General features: G+C 53.1%; 1 protein-coding gene across 1 annotated transcript; it reads right to left on the bottom strand.

The window, feature by feature from the left end:
* Positions 1-753: 753 nt before the first annotated feature.
* On the bottom strand, positions 754-11,075 carry LOC125487885 (collagen alpha-1(I) chain-like). The gene is made up of 2 exons (XM_048620429.1): positions 10,230-11,075; positions 754-2,041 (listed from the first exon to the last, which is right to left on the bottom strand). Exons 1-2 carry the CDS (start codon positions 10,978-10,980, stop codon positions 813-815), a joined length of 1,980 nt encoding a protein of 659 aa, XP_048476386.1. The 5' UTR covers positions 10,981-11,075; the 3' UTR covers positions 754-812.
* Positions 11,076-11,564: the final 489 nt, after the last annotated feature.

The raw sequence follows: 11,564 nt of genomic DNA, 5'->3' as shown, positions 1-11,564 counted from the left end.
CATTCCCAAGCACCCCCACTCTCCCATTCCTCCACTCCCCGAACCCCCATTCCCCCATTCCCCCACTCCCTATTCCCCCACTCCCTATTCCTCCATTCCCCCACTCCTCCATTCCCTCACTACCCCATTCTGCCGCTTCTCCACTCCCCCACTCTCCAATAGGGAGTGGGGGAATGGGGGAATGGGGGTTCGGGGAGTGGAGGAATGGGAGAGTGGGGGTGCTTGGGAATGGGGGAACAAGGGAATGGGGTATGGGGGAGTGGAGGAATGGGTAAGTGGGGAAATGGGGAAGTGGGGGAGTGGGGGAATGGGGGAGTGGGGGAATCATGGAGTGGGGGAGCAAGGGAATGGGGGAATGCAGGAAGTGGGCAGTGGGGGAATGGAGGAGTAGGGGAATGGGGGAGTGGGGGAATGGTGAAGGGAGGAATGGGGGAGTGGGGGAATGGGGGGACAGGAAAATGGGGGAGCGGGACAGTTGGGAGCAGAGGTGGGGGGAATGTGGAATGGGAGAGGGGACGGGGAAGGGTTTGGGGGGCTGGGATGCAGGGAGGAGGTGGGCTGGACGTGGGGGGGGGGGGCAGTGGGGGGGGGGATGGGGAACAGAGGGGCAGTGGGAGGGGGAGGTGGGGGGTGGGGGAATGCGGGTGAAGGTGAGGACGGGGAGGGGCGACGGTGGGAACAAGGAGGAGGGGTGACGTGTGGGGCAGGGAGGGGGAGCGGAGGAAGGGGAGTGGGGGACAGGGGCGGGGGCGGAATGGGGAAGGGGAGGGACAGGGAGGACGTGTGAGGGAGAAAGGGAAGGTAGTGGAGGTTTAGTGCCTCGATATGTGGACAGAGAGCGCTCCGATGAAGATGAGGAGGGTCCCCCGGCCTTGGTTCCCCCTCAGAGGTGTCGCCTTCCCGAAAGCCGACTTCTCAGTTGGTCCATCATTGGTGGGAGCTACCGGCTCCAGCGCACTCCCTTCCTCCGAGGGAACCCCAAATGGAGGAGGAGGGTCCTGCTGGCTGTGGTCTCCGTCAGCTCGGATCCTGGGACCACGGCCAGGCCGAGAGGAGCTGAGAGGATCCCAGGCCCGGGGGGCTGAGCCTAGGCCCACGGTTAGGCCTGGAGCCTGAGAGACTGGAAACGGGAGCAACTGCGGATTCCCCGTATCCCTGCAGCCAGAAACCTGTCCAGACGGAGACACACGGCTGCTCCCGTTCCTTCTGGAACCTTCTCCCTGCTCCCCCGGGGGCCCTGGGGCAGCCGACGAGCTACCGGAACCTTCCGGAAGGCCGGGTGCCGGCCAGCTTCCGGAACATTCCGCTCCCTCGCTCGCTCTGCTCGGGCCGTCCGATGGGCGGACCGGAACGGCCGGCGACCTTCCGAAACCTTCCATCCCTCCGCTGGGCCGGAGCCCCAGGAACGGGGAGTTTCCGGAACCTTCTACGAGGCCCAGGGTCAGCGGGATTCCAGAACCTTCCTTTGTTGCACGGGTCATTCCAGGCCAGAGTCCGGCCTCCTGCGAGTTTCTAGAACTTTCCACGAGGCCGGGTGTCGGCGGGTTTCTGGAACCTTCCATCCCTTGGCGGGTCATTCCAGGCCAGAGTCCGGCCTCTTGCAAACTTCTAGAGCTTTCCAAAAGTCCTGGAGCCGGCAAGTTTTCGGCACTTTCCTTCCCTCCATGGGTCACTCCACTGGGCCAGAGTCCGGTAGCGGGCGACCTTCCAGAATCTTCTGGCCGCCCTTGCCCAGGGCTGGCGGCCTGAGACGGAGGGTGCAGCGCCGGCTCTGGGTGGGCGCTCGGGGGGCCTCTGTCACGTTCGCCCCCAAGGGCCGAGGGCTGTGAGCTCGGCTCCTGGGCCTGGGCCTTGTCCCGGCTTCCGGCCTCCCCTCGATGGCGTTGGCGGTGGTGGGGCTGCCGGCGATAGGCCTCAGAGATGGAGGAAGGAGGTTCAGGGCCTTGGGGCTCGCCGGCAGGGCCCTGGTGACCTCCTGGGCCTTCGCTGACCCGAATTCCATCTTGCCCTCGGCCACATCCTCTCGTCTCCAGGGTCTTGCCTGAGGGACAGAAAAGGCAGGAGAGTGGAGAGCAAACAGCAAGGAGCGGGAAGTCCAGACACACAGACGCGGTGACACTGGCAACCCAGGCCATCCCACTTTTATGTTTGTGCTGGTTTCTGAATTTAAACTGGGTTGACAAATGGCCAATGTGAACCACCTCCAAAACAAGGCCCCCTAACAAATGTTAGAGACAGACAGAGAGAAAGATAGAGCTGTACACAGGCTCTTCGGCCCAACCCGTCTGTGCCGACCCATATATCCTAAATTAATCCAGCTCCATTTGCCAGCATTTGGCCCCATATCCCTCTATACCCTTCCTATCCATGTCCCCATCCAGATGCCTTTTAAATGTTGTAATTGTACCAGCCCCCACCACTTCCTCTGGCAGCTCGTTCCATACACGCACCACCCTCTGCGTGAAAAAGTTGCCCCTCAGGTCCCTTTTACATCTTTCCCCTCTCACCTTAAACCCCTCTAGTTTTGGACTCCCCCTCTACCCTGGGGGAAAAAGACCTTGTCCATTCACCCTATCCATGCCCCTCATGATTTTATAAACCTTTATAAGGTCCCCCCTCAGCCTCTGACGCTCCAGGGAAAATAGCCCCAGCCTCTCCCTGTAGCTCCAAACCCTCCAACCCTGGCAACATCCTTGTAAATCTTTTTCTGAACGCTTTCAAGTTTCACAACATCCTTCCTGTAGCAGGGAAACCAGAATTGAACGCAGTATTCCAAAAGTGGCCCTAACCAATGTCCTTTACAGCCGCAACATGACCCTCCCAACTCCTGTACGCAATGCACTGACCCATAAAGGCAAGCGTACCAAACACCTTCTTCACCGTCCTGTCTACCTGTGACTCCACTTTCAAGGAATTATGAACCTGCACCCCAATGTCTCTTTGTCCAGCAACACTCCCCAGGACCTTACCATTAAGTGTATAAGTCCTGGCCTGAAATGCAGCACCTAAATTATCTAAATTAAACTCCATTTGCCACTCCTCGGTCCATCTGGTTCACGTCCTGTTGTACTCTGAGGGAACCTTCTTCACTGTCCGCTACACCACCAACTTCATCTGCAAACTTACTAACCATATCTCCCTAGGTTCACCTCCAAATAAATCTAGTCCCATTTGCTAGCATTTAGCCATATCCCTCTAAAAACCCTTCCTGTTCATCTACCCATCCAGATGCCTTTTAAATGTACTGTACCAGAGCAAGCCCACACAGCAATGCACGCAAAAGTATTTGGAGCACTTAAGGTCACTGGGAATTGTTGATTTTACATTTCTGACTCCTTTTCTGAGCAGAAGATAACCCCTAGCTCGAAAGTTTGCAAAACCAGCGAAGAACTGCAGATGCTGGGCATCAGAAACAAAACCAGCAATTGCTGGAGAAACTCAGCAGGTCCCGCTGTGGGAGTGCGAGTGAGAGAGATAGAAAACAGGTTCAACGTTTCAGAGTCCAGTGATGTCCCTCCTTGGGAAACTGCTGGTTTTTTTTTTATACCCCTCAGCAATTTCTGCTCTTGTTTGTAAGCTAACTTGTCGAAGTGTTTTCAGCGTATTTGAGACCGTTCAGAAAGCAACAGCTCCAAATGTCAAACTATTAATTTAGTGCAAACACCGACTGGCAAAGGCAGGGTAGATAAAGATTAGAGAGAAAATCAAAAGCTAAGACTTGAGACGTTTCGTCACCATGATCGGTCACATCGTCAGTGGAGCCTCCGAAGAAGCGATGCTATTCTACTCCATTTGGAATTTATACTCAATGGTCCGTCATGGTGAGTACTGTCATTTCCAGTTTTGATCTGTGTGGGTTTGTCCAATTCTATATGTTTGTTGATTGAAGTATGGGTGGAAAAGCAGTCACGCAAAGACTAGAACACACCACCCTCCCCCTGCATTCAACCTAGACTGTGGATCCTGTACGTAGACGACACATTTGTCATTATTAAACGCAGCAAATTCGAACAGACCCAGCGCCTCATCAACAGCGCATTCGCCGGGATTAAATCCACAGGGGAAGAAGAAAACAACAATCAATTTCCGTTAAAAACCGAAAGAACTGCGGATGCTGTAAATCAGGAACAAAAACAAAGTTGCTGGAAAAGCTCAGCAGGTCTGGCAGCATCTGTGGAGGAGAAAACAGAGTTAACGTTTCGGGTCCGGTGACCCTTCCTCAGAACTGATGGTGGCTGGGAAAATGTTAGTTTATATGCAGAAAATAGGGAGGTGGGTGGGATAGGGAGTGAACGATAGGGTACAGCCCGAAGAGAGAGAAAGACAGTTGGACAGACAAAGGAGTTGCTAACCATCAGGCTGGGAGGGTGAGTAGTTGTTAAATCAATCAATTTCCATTTCTGGATGTTAAAGTTGAGCATATGACCAACAGGGAGTTCCAAATCTCAGTATACAGAAAAGCAACCCACACTGACCAAATCCTCACCTTCGACACCAACCAGCCCAACATCCACAAACAAAGCTGTGTTAGGACACTATTTAACTGGGCCAGGACACACTGCAACACGCCAGAACTACACAGGAAAGAGGAAGATCACTTATATACAAGATCCTCACTTTAACTTGATAATCCCGCAACTTCATCCACAGGTGCTTACAAAACAGACAACAACAGGGGCACACAGCACGCCCTAACACACTGCCCTGCATCAAGAACATATCAGAACTGACAACGGGACTCCTAAGACCGCTAGGAATCACGGTGGCCCACAAGCACACAGCCACTCTACGACAAACACTGATGAGGATTAAAGACCCCTTTCCCACAACATGCAGAACCAACGTGGTTTACAAAATACCACGCAACGACTGCCACAAACATTACATTGGACAGACAGGAAGGAAACTAGCCATCAGAATACGCGAACATCAGCTAGCAGCAAAATGGCACGACGAGCTCTCCTTAATACTCAGACAATGAAGGCCATCAATTTAACTGGGACAAGGTAACCATAATAGCCCAAGCCAAACATAGACACGCACGGGAAATCCTAAAGGCATGGTTCTCCACCCATAATGCAATCAAGAAACATATAGAATTGGTCCCCATATAGAAACCCGTACAGATCAAAACTGGAAATGACACTACTCACCATAACGGGCCGGAGAGTATGAATTCCAAAGCGGAGTAGAATAACATCGCTTCATCAGAGACTCCACTGATGATGCCACCTAGCATGGTGACGAAACGTCTGAACGAGAAAACAAGCCAGCTTGGCGAGCAAGTCAATAACCTCACCCCACAACCCGAGCTACGGATCTTTGCCAAAAACTTTTAAAGGAAAGAAACTGAAGGGGCTGTGGAGCTTGGAAGCCAGAAACAAAAACGGAAATTGCTGGAGAAATCTCGGCATCTGGGGAGAGAGCGGTCGCCAGGCCCGAGAACATTGACTCCATCTCCCTCCGCAGATGCTGAGATATTTCTCTCCAGGAATTTCTGTTTCTGTTGCTAGCGAGCATTTCTGCGCATGCACCGCGCGAAGCGGGGTGGTAGAGGTTTGGAACTGTCCTCCACAAACGGTAGTGGTCGCAGAACCAGCTGTTGGTTTTATCGCTGAGAGAGAGAGAGAAATGTTTGTTTAGTAGAAGTTATGAATAGAAAAAAGCCAAAGCCCAGGCACCAACATCTCTACGGGCACTAAAACGCATTGGCAACCAACATGTGCCAGCCTCTAAGAACCCTCAAACCACCTTGCCGAGCTGTTCCATTTTGACAGCGTAAAGCAGGATAGTCTGTTTCCATGGCTGGCGCATCCGTAATTAGCTTCAAGACTGTCAGCAAGAGAGCTAGGAAGTGAGACAGGAAACGCTTTACTCAGAGACTTGTTAGGTTTTGGGATGCACACTGGGAGAGCGGTGGAGGCCGATTCCATCTGAGGTTTCGAAAGATGTCTTTGAAAGCGATGAATTTAGAGGGCTATGGGAGACAGGTCTGGAGAGTGGGGCTAGCTGGGCGGAGAGCCGACGGGCCGAACGGCCTCCTGTACTGTAAGAATCCACGACTCTAAGGCAAGAGTGGGGGCGCAGGTCAGTCAGCTGTCGTACAATGTTGGGGGGGCTGGGGGGGGGGGGGAGCGGGTAGACAGGTTAATGAGCCCAACCCCCTTAACAAGCCTGATTTCACCTTCAGAGTGGAAACGTTAATTCTCTCTCTCTCTCTCTCTTGCATGGAAATGCCAGACCTGCTGAGCTCCCCCAGCATTTTAGCGTTTTCGTTTCACCTTCTGGCCCTCGGTGCGGTTTTAATCCTTCCACTGAGGTGTGGGAGAGAGACTTCAGGACTCTGTAGCATTGGGAGATCTGGGTGTCCTAGTACATAAAGTTAATCTGCAGCTACAGCAAGTGGTTGGGAAGGCTAAGGGAGTGTTGTTGTACATTGCAAAAGGAACGGAATATAAAAATAGGGATGCTGCTGTACGGTGTATTGGTGAGGCCACATCTGGAATGGCGTGGAGGGACGAGGAATAGTGGGATGGGTTAGACCTGTATCCATCAGTATACATTTAAATATTGGAGAATTGGACGAGATGGAGGGTTTGGACAATTCCTGGGTTTGCAGAGAGTTTATAACATGACCTTCTGGAACTGAGAGCTAGAAAGAGTGTTGTGCACCCACGTTTCGCAAAAGGCCAGCGACTTGAGGAGAAAAGGCTTGAAAAGAGAGATAATGGGCTGCTGAATGGCTTACAATTGTTGGACAAACAGACCGAGGTTCAGAAGCATCTATCAGCAGCCTCTGAACCTCTGGTTTCTGTTTTGCCACGGACTCAAGAGTTGGTCCATTGTGGGAGGATGCAATGCCAAGTCTCTCTCTATCTTTTCCTCTCCTCCCTCTATCTCTCTTCCTCTCTGATAACCCTTGGAATAAATTTAGTTAGAGATTTATCTTGTGGAAGCATTCTCTGACATCCTCATCGACTCCAAAGGTCAAATGGTCAACTCAATCCAAAGACCTGGGTCTAACTGATCAGCCACCTGAGCTCAGGGTTCACCGATGCTCTGAAACTGACTGCAATCAAGTTTGGTCGACAGAAAGAGCTGTGAGAAGTCGACCCATTTATGATCTGCATTCAAACCCTTGATCAACAACAGTACTGCATTTTAATAAAGCCTATTTTTTCTCCTATCCACTGCATGCCGCAGAGCTGTCTTGTCTCATCCTGTCTATGTGTACATTACGATGCTTTGATCCAACACAGTAGCTCAGGTAACCAGTTAAACAGCACGTTTCCGATAAATGAGCTAGTTTTGAGGTCACCGAAGGGGCCTGGTGTTGGTAGAATCCGTACAGCGTGGGGACAGGCCATTTGGCCCAATAGGTCCACACTGCCCCTCCAAAGAGCATCCCGCCCAGACCCATTCCCCTACCCCTGCATTTCCCCATGTTTAACCTACCTCACCTACACATCCCTGGGCACTACAGAGCAATTTCCCACGGCCAATCCACCCTAACCCGCACGTCCCTGGGCACTACAGGACAATTTCCCATGGCCAATCCACCCTAACCTGCACATCCCTGGGCACTACGGGACAATTTCCCACGGCCAACCCTTCCTAACCCGCACATCCCTGGGCACTATGGGGCAATTTAGCATGGCCAATCCACCCCAGTCACTGGGGATGGGGGCAGTGTGATTTAATCTGAAGGCTATTGTAGCTCCGGCGAAGGGAGAGATTGAGAAGGAGACCCATTTGTGTCAAGTTGTGCTAATGCAGGGATTGAACCCACACTGCTAGTCTCACACTGCCTCGCAAACCAAGCATCCAGTCAACTGAGCTAAACTGATCCACTGGACTGCTAGACAGCGTTTGGGGGCAAGCAGACGTGTCCGTTCCCTGAAGGCCGGGGCTTTTGGAGCACGTGGCCAACTTTTTCTTGCGTGGGAAGTAGCCTGGGCCTTTTGTTCCCCAACCCCTTCCCCCCCGCCCCTCAATCTTCAGCTTGTTCCAACTATTGTGGCCCGAAAGCACACAGTGATACACCCCAACCAAAAATAACAATCACAGAACATAGAACAGTACAGCACAGTACAGGCCCTTCGGCCCACGATGTTGTGCTGAACTTTTACCCTAAACCTAAGGTCTATCTAACCTCCACCCCTACCTTATACTATCATCCATATGCCTATCTAATAGCCGCTTAAATGCCCCTAATGAGGCCGACTCCACTACCCTCTCCGGCAATGCATTCCACGCCCCGACCACTCTCTGAGTAAAGAACCTACCTCTGACGTCTCCCCTATATCTACCTCCACTCACTTTAAAACTATGCCCCCTCGTAATAGCTACCTCCACCCTAGGAAAAAGTCTCTAGCTGTCCACTCTATCTATACCTCTGATCAGCTTCCAAAAAATACACAGAAGTTGCTGGCAAAGCCCAGAGGGTCTGGCAGCATCTGTGAAGAAAAAAAGTCAGAGCTAACGTTTCAGGTGAGGTGACCCTTCCTCTGAGGAAGGGCAGGGTCAGCGGACCCAAAACGCCAACTTTCCAATTGACTGAGCTTTTCCAGCAACTCCTGTTTTCGTTCCTGCTTCACAGCGTCCAAAGTTCTTTCGGTTTCTTAAAAAAAGAATAAAAATCAGGTCCTCCTTCCGATTTTCAGCTTCCAACTCTTGTAAAAGTGGACAACTTCGCTAGGCTCGTGGAATGGTCAGACTTGCTCACTTCTGCCGAAGCTTCTGGATCCCCTGCCCCGTACAGACACTCTCGAATCGGCACAAATGATTCAGAGATAAGCTGCCTGTTACTATCACCACCTTTATGCTAAAACGGGCTTTCAAAAGTGGCGCGTCATTATGAAGGGAAGGTGAAGCCATAGCGTTTGCTTCATAACTTTCCAATTAAAGCCCACCGACTTGGGTCCATCAGCCTGGGTCTTAGACTCGTGGTCGAAACTGCTGCTTGTCGATTCGTTTAAAAGTTCATAAATGTTGGGATTCTAACTCAGTTTGGGTCTGCAGAGGGAGAGTTGGTAAGTTGCCCAGAATACTCCAACTCTCCAAATCTCTTTTAATAAGAACTGGCTAGAAAGTTAGGAACACCACTGGACCCAGCACACTGAAAAAATCTATTAGTGCGTGAACTGATTTTTTTTTGTTAGATGCGTCTCGCTTCATTAAAGCTCGACAATTTTCTAACTTATCTGCTCTCTTGCCAAACTTTGAGTGCTCGGGTGAAGCACCAACCCTGTTGTTGTGAATACCACTCTTCATCCTGAAATGGTTTTGCCGTGGCGTTCGTTCAGAAGTTAGGTTTGAAAAGGAGCATTTCAGAAACTGCCTTTGGCCCAGCTCGGTGACGGGGCAGGAGCTAAAAGGGGTAAACGAGGAGCCTTTCCGGCGTAAGTTGGGAAGAGCGATCATAATTTAAATTCGCCTCGTTCTCCGTGTGGCCGTGGCACGGCCCCTCATCTCTACCTCGAGTTGGGGGTCCGCAACCCGTTAAGATACGGATAGAGTTTCAATGCCTCAGGGCAGCGGGCGGAGTCGGGACCCCGTTTCCCCACCGTGCACACCCCCCTCTAGCTGCGGCCTGGCCACGACACTGAGCATGACTTAAGATCTCTGGCCCTGCATGTGGTTAAGGACGCGTGTGGCTGAATAATGGGATCCTGCTGTGCCGAAACAGGTCACCACGTTTCCCTAGTTACATTTGGTTGGGGGAGGGGGGGTGGGGAGCGAGGTTTGCTGGACCACCCAGGGGGGTGTCCCATTGTTTGTGAGGCTCTATTCTCTCTAATCATTCACGGGATGAGGACATCGCTGGCCAGGCAGCATTTATTGCCCATCCCTAATTACCCCAGAGGGCAGTTCAGAGTCAACCACATTGCTGTGGGGCTGGAGTCACACGTAGGCCAGACCAGGTAAGGATGGCAGTTTCCTTCCCTAAAGGACATTGGTGAACCAGGTGGGTTTCTCCAACAATCGACTCACGGTCACCATTAGTTCTAGATTTATTTTTATTGAATTCAAATTCCACCATCTGCCCTGATGGGATTCGAACCCGGGCCCCCAGGACGTTACCGGGATTAACAGTCCAGCGATGATACCATCGGGCCATCGCCTCCCCCAGATGCCCCGCAGTAGGCGCTACGGAAACGCAACCCCCTCCCCGAACCGACCCGCGCCCGGGAATCGACAGCGTCAGGGATGGAGGGGTGGGGGCCTACCTGTTGGCCGCAGGACGTTCAGCGTGTGCATCCCTTCCTCTTCCCCGCCCCCTTTCTCCCGAGCGGTGGCTCCTGGCGCAGCCGTGGCCGAGCCCCACTGGCTCGATGGGGGCTCCCGGTCATCGGAGCCTTCTTCGCCGCCCCCCGTCTGCCCGTCTCCCGGGGCACGGAACGGGTCCTGGTCCTTGCCGCTGCCGGTGGGGGGGGCCCGGTTCACCATCTCCGGGGGGTGCCGGGGTGCGGTTACCCACTGGTCCCGGGCCGGGGGGGAGGTGGCTGGCGGTCGCAGGACGGTGCCGAGGTTGGGCACCGCCAGGGCAGCGTGAGGCGTCGGAACCGGGGTGCCCGGGTTGCCCAGCGGCGCGACACTGGGCCCGAAGGGAGAGACGTCGCCTTCGACCTCCCCGGGAGCCTCCGACTCGGTCGCCCCCAATCCCTCCGTGGTGCCCTGCGCCAGCGCCGAATCCCCCGTGCGGTCCTCGTACTCCAGATCCGTCGCAAAGTAGTCAGAGGGCACTTCCGAATAGGAATCCTCCACTTCTAGAGAGAGAGAGAGAGAGAGAGAAAGGCGGGAGACCAGAGACAAGAAGGTGAGGGGGTGGGGGGGGTAACTGGTGAAAATGGCCGCCAAGCGGAGTGAACGCTTCCGAGCAGAGCCCAGAGGGAAAAAATAAATAAACAAACAGAGATCGTAAGAACTGCCAATGCCGGAGTTGGAGACGACGCAGCTGGAGGAAAGGCCGGGAAGCATCGGGGTGGGAGCAGGGGAGTTGACGTTTCTGGAGAAGGGTCCTGACCCGAAACGTCAACTTTCCTGCTCCTCTGATGCCGCCCGGCCTGCTGTGTTAGAACAGTACAGCACAGTGCAGGCCCTTCGGCCCACGATGTTGTGCCGAACGTTTACCCTAAACCTAAGGTCTATCTAACCTCCACCCCTACCTTATGCTATCAGCCGTATGCCTATCTAATAGCCGCTTAAATGCCCCTAGTGTTCCTCCAGCTCCTTCGCTGTGTTAGCTCTGACTTATGATAACACTGAGTGAGTTATAACCCCACGGAGAAGCCAAGCCCCCCATTTCTGAAACGTCAGCTTTCCCGCTTCCTCTGACACTGCCTCCAGCTCCACCACACTTTCAAAATAAAAACAACTCAAATATCCACGGAAATCGAGGTGTGAGAGCGATCACAGGGGACGGGAAAAATTACAGCCTTCGTGAGTTAGAGGGGTATTTGTTGACACTGACTCTGTAAACTGCTAAGGGGTTAGGGGAGCTCATTCAGCCCCTCTTCCTCGAGCCTGTTGCACAGGAACAGGAGGAGGCCATTCAGCCCTCT

This window comes from Rhincodon typus, chromosome 46 (assembly GCF_021869965.1).
Source record: "Rhincodon typus isolate 14 chromosome 46, sRhiTyp1.1, whole genome shotgun sequence".
In the NCBI taxonomy this organism is placed as follows: domain Eukaryota; kingdom Metazoa; phylum Chordata; class Chondrichthyes; order Orectolobiformes; family Rhincodontidae; genus Rhincodon; species Rhincodon typus.
The sequence above is the reverse complement of the archived record's forward strand: the minus strand, read 5'-3'. Positions and strand labels throughout refer to the sequence as shown.